This window comes from Pyrgilauda ruficollis, unplaced genomic scaffold (genome assembly GCF_017590135.1).
Source record: "Pyrgilauda ruficollis isolate IOZ18807 unplaced genomic scaffold, ASM1759013v1 scaffold27, whole genome shotgun sequence".
Lineage (NCBI taxonomy): Eukaryota > Metazoa > Chordata > Aves > Passeriformes > Passeridae > Pyrgilauda > Pyrgilauda ruficollis.
Window position 1 is genome coordinate 2,237,741 of NW_024524044.1, and position 14,732 is coordinate 2,252,472.

The window sequence follows — 14,732 nt, forward strand, 5'->3', positions numbered from 1 at the left end:
CTCGGTGCGAGCCCGCGGCGCCCCCGCCCCGCCCCGCCCGGCCCGGCCCGGCCCGGCCCGCTCTCACCTCAACAGGCGGCCCGGAACCTTCCCGCCCCCCGCGCCGGCCGCCGCCATGTCGAGGCCGAGCGCGGCTCTTCCCGCTACGGGCCGCGCCGAGGCTCAAACATCGCCGCGCCGCCACGGCGCGGCCGGATGGAATTATGAAAAAGCCCAACCGAGCAAGCAAGAGTCCCAACCAAACCCATAAACACTGCTGCTTAGGCATGGAAGCGGGAAAACTGTGTTTAAATCAGGACTGCAAGGCAGACTGAGCCCTCCCCATCCTGTGGTGCGGTGTGCCTCGTGCCCTTCCTCGGCCTCGGAGTGCGTTCCTCCGCACTCGGTGATGGAAATGCACATTTTGGATTGGCTCTCGCTGGCAGGTGAGCAGATAGCGGGAAGGTTCTGGATCATAGTAAGCCCACGCCCTGGCCGAGAGAGGCTAAACGAGAGCAGTTAGGGTGACAGTGCTGCTCAGTGCTCCTTGAACTGCAGGTGCGCTGGGCTGCTGCGAGACAAAGCCTTTGTTCCTGCAATCCCCCATCACAGCCAGCACCTCCTGCCGCCAGCCAAGCAGCACTAGGGCAGCCTAAACATCTCAGCTTGCCCCTCTGACGTTCCTGACTCAATTATTCACATTAACAAGAACCTCAGACATCCCCCAAATTATTACACCTCTTGAAATATTAGATAAAACTGGCCCAAAGGCCTAAAAATTACACGGGTTAAAAACAACAACAAACAAAACCAATGAACCCCCCAAAGAAACAAACAAAAGGCCAACAAAACAAAAAAAAATCTACAAGCTAAGAGGTTTTCCTTTAACAAGCACTGCAGTAGAAATCTCAGTTGCCTAGTAAGGGTCACATGCTTCAGATGTTTTACCAGCATTATGGACCACAGTAAATTGGTGCTGTATTGACCCAACTATGATCTTGTTATGCTCCTCGAGCAGCTACAGAAACTTCTTCTTGAATGTTTTACTTGGAGGGTAAAATAACCCAGCTAAGTTTCTGGGCATGTTTGTGAAATGAACCCTTTCTAAAAAGACAACTTGCTCTTCTACAGTTGAAAACAATTCAGGGAAACAGAAAGAGGAGGAAAAATGAGCAGAAAACCTGCTGCTGATGCATGGAGATATGATTACAAAGCCTTAGAATGATGACACTTGTAAAGCCAGTCAGGCAGTCTTCCTGCAACAGACTGAGGCAGAAAGCACTGAAGGAAGCAACACTGAGCACAGCTGTGAAATGCTATTTAGTCATCTTCCCTCTCACTTCAGAGATCAAAATGTACCAGGTAGGCTGTGCAGTTCTAGGGACACACTTCAGTTCTGTTGAAATCCAGTCTTCCTAGAACTTTTATCTGAGCAGGAGCCTTGAATTTTCAGTTCTTTGGATTTCTTTTCCCACTGCCATCCCCTTCCCAACACCTCCGGTATTCAGAATCACAATGTAGAAAAATACAATAATGATATCAAAGGGGCAACATACAATGGGAGCTGTAAAAGTATTTCAGTGAGATAGAAAAGAAATTAAGAGCATGTAGAGATAGATGAGAGGAAGTGCTTTAGAAAGTGGTCAAATCTAAGTGGGCAGGCAAAGCAACATGGTAACAGAATCGACTGGAGGAACTTAAAATCCCTTTGAAAAGCAAAGACCACAACTGAGATGTAGAAGCTGAAACTGAAGTACCAAATTTAACATCCTTATGGGTTATAAATCAAACCCAAGACACCTATCTCCTTGAAAATAAAGAAAATAGCTTTGCATTGATTTCAATGGATTTCAGCATAAAGAGATTGCACAGAAAGAAAAAAAGACACTAGCTCCATCCCAAAGAATTTTAAGAAATGTTTTTGGTTTTTGAGATTTTTTTTTTAATAAATGTGCTTTGTTCACAAAAGTAGTGACATAAAAGACAACAGAGATGCCAACATGTTTTCTTCCTTTTCTTCTCCAGCACTTTGCACAGTCATAATTTTCAAATATTTCATAACCTAGAAATAATATTCTTGCACTGAAGTCAAATATACAATAACTCCTGATATCATCACTTTATTATTAAGGGAGATGTAAGTATTTATGTAAATCATACTTTCCTCCTTCACCACAATCTACTGTCCCTTGTGAAAAAAAACAATACAAACCAAACCAAAAAAGAAAAAAACCCCACAAAACCAAATAACCAATAAACCCACTTTGGGCATTCAGAATGATCAGCAAGAAAACCAAGCTGTTATGAATCTCAGGTCCCTAAACCAGCGTTGTCACCAACCTCCCAAAAAGGATTAAACTTTAAATCTCAGTATTTAAGCTATTTTGGGGGATAAATCTTGTTCTGAATTGCATTTCTTTGTGTATGAATCACAAACCAATTTACAGTAATCAATGCCAACACATGTTTGATGGTGTACTAGTTTCTAAATTGAATATCAGTTAAAATATTATGCATACTTTGAAGAATGCACATATTAACCTCCCATAAACAGGTGAATTTACAGCAGCAATATTTTAACATGAACACTGCTGGAACCAGTGGTTAATTGGGAAGAAAGGCTTTCAATGACAAACATTTTAATGAAAATACTGACTAAAAGCCAATTCTGAAGCCATTGTGTATTTCATTAGAGAAGTATTCTCTTTTAACAAAAATTAGCAAGTGAACCATGACTCTTGTATGTCTAACCTTATTTTTTTTTTCTTTTTACACATCAAAATATAATTGTTTGGTTTGTATAACTCTATAATCCAGATTGAATAACAAATTTGAATTAGGAATTTGGGAATGCTTTAAAGTTAAAAAGAGACACAAAAAAGCTTATGTCAAAGAATACAATACCAGAGTCCAGATCACATCTGAGTGTAAGCTGGACCAATGCGATTACTCTATGTAGGAAATACTATAAAAGAAAAACAGGTAGGACAAACTGTGACACATTCAGTGCAAAACTTCAACGGAAGGAGTAAGTTTCATTTTTGTAGCAAGCACTGTAAAATCCACACTACAACTTCAGTTTATCTAGCAACTTTTATATTATAAATACAACATGGCAGTTCAATGTAAGATATTTCATCTTTTAAGATATTTCACCACAATAACCTGTGAAACTGTATTAGTATTTTTTTACCAATTTTCAGAATGTGAAATAAGTCATGATCTGGCACCTAGTTCTAATAATTTACCACTAGGCACTTAGATATAGATTTAAGAGCCTAATAACCAAATCTGAAAATTCTGGCCATTATTTTAAATGGAGGAAAATCTAAATTAAACTAATAATGAATCCTCTTTTTTTAACCACTGAACAGAACTGATTTTTCCTGCAAAAACTCACAATTCATTACACAAGGTAAAAACTTAATAGATGTAAAAATAGATGTTTAATCTCTTTACCGTGCAGACCAGTTTTCAGTCAGCTATGGAGTTTTTATTTAACTGAAGTCAGCTGGGTCCTAATAAACAAAAAAACCCCATGTGTTAAATTCATGTGTGTGGTCTGAATTACATGGCTTTATGCAAATATGTGTATCCTTGAAAAACTTGTAGTCACTGGCTAACTTAGGTCTACAAATAAGGACAATTAATGAAAAAGTTGTTTCTTTTTAAAATGCATAAATAATTTACTTTAAAACATGACAAAACCCACTTTGTCCCCCAGAAAAACACAGTTGGAAAAGAATACAGAACACCATAGTTGGGGAAATACTGATATACATTAGTGCTTGTATATTCAGAAAACTGCAAAACATATTCCAGCTTTGAAGTGAAACATAATTGTCTAGACGTACCATACTCCTCTGGAGGAAAAGCCTCTTCAGAAATTGCTATTTATGTAATGAAATTACACAGTATGTAGAACTACGGATGAATATATTCCAGTGTTTTGGTGTCACGTTACAAGGGCTGCAATAAACATAGAATCAAATGTGCAAGCATTATTGTTTCTCCAGCCCCGGCTTAACCAGAGTGAAACAAATTTTGGAAGAAAAAAAGTTTTGTTTCATAATTAAGAAAGGACATTTGTAACCAAGTATCTTATCTGCACATTTAATTAAAGTGCAAATTATTTCTTCCTACATATACTTCTCAGAAGACCACCAACTCCAGTGCCTTAAGCTCAACCACATTGAGTTAAAATACTGAAACAACATTTAACAAATTAAATAGAATTCACACTTCACAGCACTAAAGAAAAGAATGGTACCTTTCTGGAAAAAAAAAATAGTGATACAAATCTAAAGAAAGTAACAGCAATTTATGCTATGACACGAGCCATTTGCATAAAACTTGTATTTTTTCACTTTCATACAAGAATAAATTTTAAAATTCAAAAGTAGAAAAAAATAGCAAACTCTGTAAACCTTTGCATTTTCTTTATGCAAACCATTTTTCTGTGTTGAGCCCATGTTAGTATAGCAAAATTAGTTAAGCAAGAGGTTTGACTGAATGGGCATTTCAACAACTACATTAACTTAGAAGCAATATAGGATCTTCTAGCTCATAGAAAGGAATAGAACTAGACTGGCTTTCTCCAGAGTCTGAGTCGTAGGGAGCATCAGGTAGCTCCATGAAACCGTAAGCTAGCTGTTCATCCTCTGTGTCTGACCGAACATAGCACGCAGTGCTGGAATACTCCTCATCCTCTATACTGTTGAAATCCTGTGGGATATACAACATCCCCGGGTAGTTCCTGCTAACTAAGTCACTTGTTGTTTGCAGGGAAGTTTTCCTAAATGCCATCAGGTGCATGTGAGAAAACTTGGAATACTTGAAGCGTTTAAAACCCAAGGACTCGATGGCAATTTTCCAGCTTTTCATCATCATAGCCCGGCGATTCTGATGAGATGAATCAGGAGTTATTACAAGCAATAAGCCATTTAATACGAGAAGTTCATGTGCCTTCTTGCAGCATATCCATCGTTGATAGGGTGATGGAAAGTAAGAAAGAAGGAGCGAGAAAACGACAACATGGAACAATTCTCCAGGTAGAGAATCAATGGGATTTTTCAGTTGCTTAAGAAAGGCATCTATAGCATCTTGTGCCAGTTGAAGAGGTTGCTGAATTTGAAGATTTAGGAAGTCACATTTGTATACGCTCTGGTGGAGTGACAAAAACAGAAAACCAAACATCAAGGTTAGTTTAAAGAGCAAATACAACCAAAATCCACAGAAAAATAAATTATTCCCTTAAAACTGATTGTTCAGAGTGACGTGCTAACTTTAAGAGTAAACTTTACTAACTTTACTTCAAGAGTTAAAAAGTTAATGGTCACATATACACAGTTAAAAAAAAAAACAGTTTAGACTGCAAGTATTTCTAAGTAGAGGAGAAACACAAATTAGTAATGCAGAAATAATGTTAAAGACAATTTCAGGACTAAGGTATGTTTCATGTGGAATCTGTAATGAGTTTTAGGACAAGAATGCTGTTAAACTGGAATCTGCTACTGAACTTTTGATATACAAGTCTAGAACTAATGTTTAAGTCCTCAGACACTAAAACAAAGTTATCAGTGCATCCTCTGACACTTAAGAACACAAACCTACTTATGTGGATAATTTGCACAGATATTTCACAGAATATTCTGAGTTGGAAGGGACTCTCAAGTATCAAGATATATATTCTAAATTTAACTCCAGTACCCTTCCACCCTTTTATTTACTTTTTTTTGGTCTCAGGCTATATTTACTCCAAGACAGCATCTGCTATACACTCCAGCCTCAGTTTCCATCCTCATAGCTTCTAATAATGCATGTTTCCCTCAGTGTACTTTCCACCAGGACATCAGGAAGTGAGTGTATGCTGATTAACTAAGGAAAATATTAATCTTTTCTTGGTAAGCAGTTTCCCTCTCAAAACCCAAACCCCATCAATGGAAATATATTTCCATATTCAACGGTTTGCATTCTGTATGTGAAACAGAGATTCTAAAAATTTTGAAGACATTTATCCTTTAGTTACATAACTAACATTTCAGTTCCTTTCCTTGTATTTCCACAATTACATCCTTCTTATTCCTCCAACTAAACTGAAGTATTACTCACCTACTTAGTCTATATCCAAAGCATTTCTATATGAAGGTGGATGATATTTTTTATTAAGGAAAGAACTATTTAGCCCTCTGATCAACATTACTTAAGAAACTGGCTTTGTAAGAAGCCTCTGTGCTTCAATTTGTTTTAAAAGGTACTTTAGGGTCTTACCTAAGAAATCTGCTAAATCAGAAATTTTTGCCAGTTTATTTTATTTTCAGCTTATACCACAACTTCTCAAAATAATTTTTCAAGTCAGGAGATGACATTAACTACCATAATAAACCTCTGGCTGTTATTCCGCAAACCTTAAATCAGCCCAGGCAACTTCTGCCCTTAAAAGATAAATTTATTCAGAAGTCATGGTGTTGATGCAGCTCAAAGAAGAGTCATCTTCAGTACATCAGGGCTCATTAATTCTGTTCTGGAGGTAGGACTAAGCTTATTCTAGCAAATGCATTTGACTGCTCAAACTGTACTCCCTTGTCCCTCCAAGAACACTTGCCAGCCAGGCTTCAAGGTGCCCTGAACAACGCAAAGCATCTAAGACAATCAAAGATATTGGTGAGCCTGAGACAGGCCTCAGAGTAAGCATTTGTATAACCACATGTACATTAGCACTCTGGGAGTTCCCACCATGAAGCTGTGGTACTAACCACGTCAGACAACCAGAAATCAATTATCTTATTGTTCCCTTCTACAGGGGAGAACTGGTTAGTACATAGAAATTGCATATGTTCCTCCATTAAATCCACACAAGTTACTTTTTCAGGACTTTTTCCAATAAAGGTTTGGTCACTGTACATTTAGATTGATTTTCATGAGAAGAAATGTAGCTTTCTTAGGAAAGCAGAACAACAGATTAGTAGACAGAAAAATATTAACTAGGCATACTCAAAAATTAATGTTTAGGTTCAACTCATGTAATGCTAGGTACCTAGGCTGCCATTATAGTCACTGGAGAATTAGTGACCCAATTCACCTCACCATGAAAGAACAGCAGATATTTAGGTTTGACTATTTTTAATAGATCTTCACTGACTGTAATTAGAACTTAGCACCTGAGATGTAGACAAGACACTGATCTACGTATCACAGCTAGAAATTCACTTGCCATGCATTACCATTTTAAATGCCACAGGCTGCCACTTCAGTGGCATGTGTCTTTTTTACCTCCTGTGTCATGCCCAACAGCCCTACACAGTCCTACAGCCTCCAAAGCCATGGAAAGCAATCATGATGCCTGTGTTTCAAATTAGGCAAGACAAAATCTACTCAAAGTTCGTGTTTTAGACAGAACTAACATTGAATTGCTTTTGAAAGAAATTTATCAGGCTCAAATTTTTAAAGAATACCTTTCAGTATTCAGCATCAGTATCTCAGCATATATGCAAAACTACAAATTGAGGTGTTTATGGACTAAACATGGTAACAACAACAAACTACCAGGCATTTAGCATATAAATCACACTGCAGCAAATAAGAGAACGTTACTTTCAGTTAACTGTATTATTTCATCTGTACACTTCTATTCACCTCTCCACTTCTAAAGAGGATTGATTATCTTAAGCCACAGATTTTAATATAGCCTGATTTTTAACTCTAAGTAGTCAAGGTGTGTATAGTCAAACGCTTCTCTGTTTTCTGTCAGAAATGTATTTCTGTGTCTTTTTAAACATTTTTATTCTACTTTATCCTTTTTTGTGGTTGATAAATGCAGTTAGTGCTGACAGTTCGGTCAAGAGCAAAAGACAAAAAGATGATAGGATTACAGCAGAATTAAGGCATTTGAGAACCTTATTGCCTAGAGAAAATGAAGCAATTTACCCCAAATATGCTGATAAATTTGTCCTCTGGATTTTGGAAGCTCAAAAATACTTCTAGCAATACACAGAAATGCTCCCATATAGGGCACTTCTGAATACTACATCTCCCCAGAAAAACTCACCAAATACAGTTGTCACCCATCATTTCCTTCTGTCAGTGAATGCAGCTTCTGAAAGGCTCTTGCCTAAGCACAAGCTTACTTAATTGTTATTTATACCTTTTAAGATGCAAGGACTCATCTGAAATACTGTTAAAAGATGGCTACTAAGATTTTCAAGATTAATAATGCCATTATAAATGCATGGCTCTGGGAAAAAATTGTATTTTTTTAAAAGAAGACACACCTAGGACTTTAGTGTCTGTTAATGGAAAAGGATGTAGTGTTTAGTTCCTACTAAAACAGATATTTAAAAAGCATACAAATATCAAACATCCTCTTTTACAGTTATTTTGAGGCATTCCACAAATCTAAGGATCAAGTTTATATTAAATACAGCAAACACTACATACCTCAACAGCTGGTACAATGTCTATGCCAACTGTCAGAAACTCTTCAAACTTCAGAAATGGGTTAAAGCAGCTACCAACATCAAGTAATCTGATCTTTCCCAAGGAGTGAAGGAACCTAAGAAGTAGCAAGAATTAAGTTTTATCAAATGTAACTTTTAAAGCTGTATTCTGAGTCACAATTTCAGGTAACTAACGCAACAGATTCTCACAGAACACCACAGTAGTGACTGATAGAGGTGAATGCCTTACTTCAATTGCTGGGTTACCTAAAGAACCAAGCTCCATCAATAAAAGCAGGTGGTCCTCAAGCAGAAGAATTTTGTTCAGAGCAGCTGTAATACTATAAACTTGTGCAATTGTAGTAAGTAAATAAAATGGTAAACTGTGTGTCTACTAGTCAGGCTTTCTCATATTGTTTTGTGTTTCTCACTTTATTTTCTGAAGTATTTACTGATTTTGAAGTCATACTAGACGCCAGTTAAAATTCATGAGTTGAAATGGGAAACAGAGAACAGCTACATAAATTGCATCATTTACAGTGTTGCAATCTAAAAAAATTCCATGATGATTTGTAACGTCTTAGAATATCCAAAATCCATTAACAGAGGCAAACAAAGTCACAGCTGTCACAGGGACTTCACAGAGATGAGAATACCAATAACCCTCCAGAAAGAAAATGTTTTTTGCTTCATGTTTCTGTAGCCAAAACCAACTGGCATCTCCAAAATATAACTTGTCATGTTTCTGGGAAAGGCTCAGCACTGGAGAGACAGATAACTGCAAAAAACTTTCAGAAACAGAGGTGCAGAGCCAATGGAGTAAAACCAAGCCATGGCTGCACTCATAGCAACAACAAAGCAGAAAGGAAAGAAAAGCCTCTAAGCAGCAGTAAGAGATCCAGGCTCCCTGTGCTCCTTCTAGACTCCCAGTAACCTACCAGAGAGGAAGTCGGAAAAGCAAGAGAAAATGTCTTGCTGCATTAGGCAAAATAATGGCAAGTTTTGTCATTTTGCTTCTACATGGAACTAAAGACATCCAGGGCACACTATAGTCAAAGCTGCAAACATTACCAAGCTGCCCTGTAAGTCAATCAGTACTGAGGGAGTTTTCAGAATGAAGATGAAAGAACAATTCTTCCAGATTTGGAACAGGAATTTGAATACTATATCGGCAGATCCTAGTAGCCATAAATCACAAACATGGACTGAAGTCAAATCAGAGATCTTTTCCCACATAAGGGTAATCTGAGATTTCTCAGATTACCTTGTCTAGCAAATGGAGACACTAATGGCAGATCCTTCCTCACCCACGGACAAAAATGTGTGCCTGTACGAATGCTTACATTCTATATGAGAGTCTAATATGCTAATAACAAATCAATGGACACATGGGACCACAGGAAGCATAACAAGAGGAAACAGGATGCTACAGTGCAGAGAATATTTCCCATAAAAAAGAGAGCGCCTCTAGAGATCTAAACATGTTCCTTTTAAAATGTTCAGTGAAATACTTGTACAGATTAAAATTAAGCAGCAAATACCAGAAGCCTCTAGTTTCCAGGACAGCCACTTCACCTATGGTACAGTGAAAAAAAATCACTGTGATGTATTCTGTCTTCCTATTTACAAAAGCTACCTTTTTTAGATATATTTATACATTACTTGAGAGAGGATTATATGTGGGATGAACAGAATTATTGTCTTTACACCTACCAGAGTAAAACAAAGAGTCACAGGCTTAGTCATACTGATAGACAAACCCACACTCCTGTAGTGTTACATGACCAGAATGAAGTGACAGTCTTTAAACACTGTGCGTAGGTTCCCCCATATCCATTGTACCAACTTTGAGACTTCACTGCTAGATCAGTGTAGACATGATAAAGCATTTCAGGAGAGATCTCTGCTTTGTGTAACACACAATCCATTTTCTTTCTGATAAACTGTAATTTCTTCTGTAAGGCATCAAGAAAAAAAAAAGTAATTTTGATTTCTCTGGGCAGCAACTTAGACCAGTTATGCCTTGTTGTTCACGGTCTATATGGCTACTAAGAACTTACAATCATTGGTAGCTTTCTCAGGTAAATATTATAAAACTTGCCTTTGCCAGGTATGTCTTTTGAGGTGTGTATATTTTTAAACTTCTGAGAATTAAAATAAAAATCATCAGCACTCACTATACTAACAAATAGTCTAAATATGATTTATAAAACTTTTCTATTAACTCCTTTCTGTACACATTAGAACAAAATGGAAGGCTACAAATAACTGGTAGCAAGGCGGCAGGTGAAGTTAGCTCTGCAACAGCCACTATCAACTGCAGAAAGTATGAAGACAGAGATCAAAGAGAGACCAAAGAGGTGCAAAGAGAGAACCAATGCTTTATCCTGACAATGCCTCCCACTGGTAGACAGCTTTAAAGTGAATATGATCATCAATCATATTGTTTTAAACAAACATGAGAGACACAAAAGACACCAGCTCCTAAGGACAGACACACCTATTAATAACATTAGTAACACATCATTCTTTCCTTAACTTACACTACACCTAGCTTCAAGTAAGTGCTGATCACAGCAGACATGCTACTTCTTTACACACTAGAAAAAACACTGTTGCAGGAAGTTCAAAGAACTAATCTATAAAGAATATGAAAGAAGTCATAAGTATAACTTTTATAGATTCTATGCTTATGCATTAATTATTCACTGTACTTGCAAAATATGATTTTTTTTTCCATCACACATGGAATAGTCACAAACATGACATGCTATTTAGGAAAAAAAAATGCAGGGTGAGACTTCAGAAATAATAAAGTTAGTCTTGGATGCCAAAAATAAAATTCTTGCTTGAGTGAAGGTCACAAACAGAATTAAAACTGTTGTTCGGAAAACACCTCAAGGATACTACAAGTTCTGCAGAGCCAGTCATCAGAGAGCTAGCACATTAAAAGTTAAGGGTTGTAATTCCAAATTGCTTTTGAAGTGTGTAATTGGAATCAAGAGTTTCTCTGCAGTTATTTACGAAGAGAAAGTTTTAAGTACTCTGATATTTACATTTGGCACTTAGTACTTACACAAGCAATTGACTTTTCAACAGTGCTGAACAGCCATTAGATTCTAACTTAATTAACATCTCCCTTATTTCACCTCAAGGTTTAATATAAATTGCATTGCACACCAATGACATATTAAAGTGAAATTGCTTTAGCACTAAAATGAAGATGACTAAGTTGTCATTCTCAAGCAATTTTTTATGGCATTCACCAAAATATACTACAACATAAACAGCTCTTGAAATGTATATATTCACATGAAAATTGCCTTTCTTAACTATTAAAAATACATCAGACTGATATAACATGTTCTGGGGAAAAAAAAACATCAGGGTAAGTTTTAACACTCAAAAAAAGGGGAAAAAAGTCAAAACAAGTAAAACTTACTCTTCTGTCACAGCTTCGTGATTTGTCAAGCCAAAGTTTGGCAAAGGATCTTCAATCTTGGGAGTCTGAGGAATATTTAAAGCTGGAGTGGTTTTAGAAGCAAGAAGTGCTCTTTTTTCATCTTTCTCAAGTGCTTTTCTTTTTCCACCATTCTGAAAATATTCTCGGCATACACTGAGAAGACAAAAAGAAAAATTCCCCAGGAAAACTGAATGCTCTTGATAGTCACTACTACAGCTAAGATACATACCAGAGGGTGAAGCGATACAAGTGCTGTCAGCTTTTAAACAAATATGGGTTTTATTTCAACTTTGGTAAATCAGCTTTAAAAAAGATGTGATACATCCAACAGTATGAGTGGTGGGTTGGTGAGGTATTTTTTCCCCCCAAATTATGCCGTCAGTCACAGCTGAGTAAATATATTTAAATTTTTTTTATCTGGATAGACTTTTAGAGTAAGACAGCAGAAGTCTTGTCAGAACATCACCAGAAGGTTAACTTCAGGTCAGTTCTCCACTATAATGCAAAGAGTTATCAACTAACTCCCTGTCAACACAAGGTTTTGAAATGTGTGTCTTGCTGGCACATAAACTAGGGAAAAAGAAACCTAATCCAGATTTATGCACAAACTTACATTTTAATTGAGTTTACTGGGCATTTTTTAAGTAACAGACAGTAGGTGTATTATTGTCAAAGACTTATTTTAGCTTTCAGTTTTTTCCCCATATTTACTTATTTTTCTTCTGGGAACTAGAACAAAATAATTAATCATACTTGAACAGAAATATTAGCCAGTTTAAAGGAATTAATGTTACAAAAAAAGTTAAATAACACTTGTGTTCTTCTATCAGTAGTCAGCATTAGTATATGAGAAGCAAGCACTGTTTGAGAATAACTGAATTTCATCCACAAAATATAACTAGAACTGGAAAAAAATTGTTGCTGTGAAATTAAAAAGCTGGATTCACCCTGCACAATTCAGTTTAATTAAATTTGCCATCCAAGTATTTGCACGGAAATTTCAACGGAAATAACACTTGTTTGAATAATGTTTTCTGAGTAACTCATTTTTATGATGCTTTCTTGAAATTCACTCCATTTTCCTGTAACAAAACTGCAGTGGTCTGAAGGAACATTCCACAAAAAATAAATTCAAGTGTAGTTTAATAATATCTTATACAAAGCAGGAACAAGATAATGACACTTCACATCACAGATTTAAGGATGGACATGCTGTATAATGGTGCATGTAGATCACAAATAGTGACAAAGACTTGGAATACACAGGGCTTGTCTAAGGTTTGGTGATATTTTAGGCACCAAATATGCCCAGTCTCTTCATCACCTAAGACATGATGGACAACAAAAAAAATGTCATCAGAGTGGCACTGAGTTTCTCAGATGGAAAAATACACAGACAGGTACAGATAGCAATAACTTTACCCCAGGATAGGTAAGAAAGAAGTGCCTTCAATCAGAAATTGTGTAATCACAGAATGGGTCAGGTTAGAAGGGACCCCAGAGGGTCATCTGATCCAAGCTCCCTGCTCAAGTAGTGTCATCCCAGAGCACATGGCACAGGATTGTGTCCAGAGGGTTCTGGAATATTTTCAGCGAGGAAGACTCCACCTCTCTGTGCAGTCTGTTCCAGTGCTCAGTCAGCTGCACAGTAGAGAACTTCCTGTGTATCAATTTCTGCCTGTTGCCTTTTGTCCCACTGGCTGCCATGACCACACAGAGCCTGGATCCATCCTCCTGACACCCTCCCTTCAGATTCTGACAGACACTGATGAGGTCCCCTCTCAGTTGTCTCTTCTCGAGATTGAACTGGCCCAAATCCCTCAGCCTTTCCTCATAAGACAGATGCTCCAATCTAGGCTGCAATACTACCAGACATACAGACTGCAAAATTTTAGCAGCACCACCCATTACACACTGCACGTATGGAAAGACAACAATTCTAAAACTAACTAAGTATAACAAGCCAGTCACTTAATTTAGCAGGAAAAAGATTTTTAAAAGGTCAATAAACAAATGAGAACTCCAGAAAAAACCACTTGCATTGCTGCTGACATACTAATTCAACTGTATTTTACACATTGTATTATTTATTTATAAGCATATGATCAATTTAGAACTATTTAGTTCTATGTATCAATTAGTCAAAGAAATTAAACTTGGAAAGAAATATCTTTTTTGTCCATTTATCAGCTACTGCACCACTTTGTTAGCACCCTGCAGTCTCTATTTTTATTCTAAGTCTTTTTTTCTCATTACATATCTTAAAACATCCAGAATCAACAGCAGTTCGAGTAGTGTTGCACTGCCATGTAACACATGAGAGAATTCTCAACCTTGGAAGAATGTTTTCTTTTTCTTCTCAACTATTCACGTTATCAACCTTTTAATTCCCTAGAAGCTGGTATGCTACCCAGTTCAACTCTTAATGAGCACGGGAGAACCACCTACTTGTAAAGCGTGACTTCCTCTTGTCACAGCCATTTCTTCCTCATTCTTGGTACTGATGCAAATAAGTGTTTCTTCCATCTTTCTACTCCTATCCATGTCAACTGAGCTCTCGTAATTCTATATTCTTCACAACAGACCTTCTTCACTTGCATATAAGACAGTACCAACTCAACCACAAAGAGAAGCATCTCCTACTTCTTCATTTACCCTGGTGGACAACTGGCCAATGCCACAGGAAGGCCCAAGAATGGATACAATTCTTCACATTCAGATCCCAGGCTCTGCATACCGACGCAGTACCACAGGTTACCAAAAAACTCTAGCCAAATCCACCCAATCCAAACAAAAAAACCCTCAGATCACACTGCACTTCATAGCCACTGAGGGTTATTTATCTTCCCTTTACG

The 14,732-nt window shown here is 37.3% G+C and overlaps 2 protein-coding genes across 2 annotated transcripts in view; both read right to left on the reverse strand.

Annotated features, from left to right (window-relative positions):
- TMEM168 (transmembrane protein 168) overlaps positions 1 to 138 on the reverse strand; it is a 24,165-nt gene extending 24,027 nt beyond the window's left edge. Inside the window, exon 1 of the mRNA XM_041471504.1 lies at positions 68 to 138. The gene's annotated coding sequence lies outside the window, so the exon portion shown is untranslated. The remainder of the gene's footprint in view (positions 1 to 67) is intronic.
- A 1,759-nt stretch (positions 139 to 1,897) lies between these two features.
- The window catches only part of BMT2 (base methyltransferase of 25S rRNA 2 homolog), a 30,616-nt gene continuing 17,781 nt past the window's right edge, over positions 1,898 to 14,732 (reverse strand). Inside the window, exons 3-5 of the mRNA XM_041471491.1 lie at positions 11,857 to 12,030; positions 8,416 to 8,530; positions 1,898 to 5,142 (exon numbers count right to left, since the gene is read on the reverse strand). Coding sequence (XP_041327425.1) covers positions 4,513 to 5,142; positions 8,416 to 8,530; positions 11,857 to 12,030 — 919 coding nt within the window. The 3' untranslated portion in view covers positions 1,898 to 4,512. The remainder of the gene's footprint in view (positions 5,143 to 8,415; positions 8,531 to 11,856; positions 12,031 to 14,732) is intronic.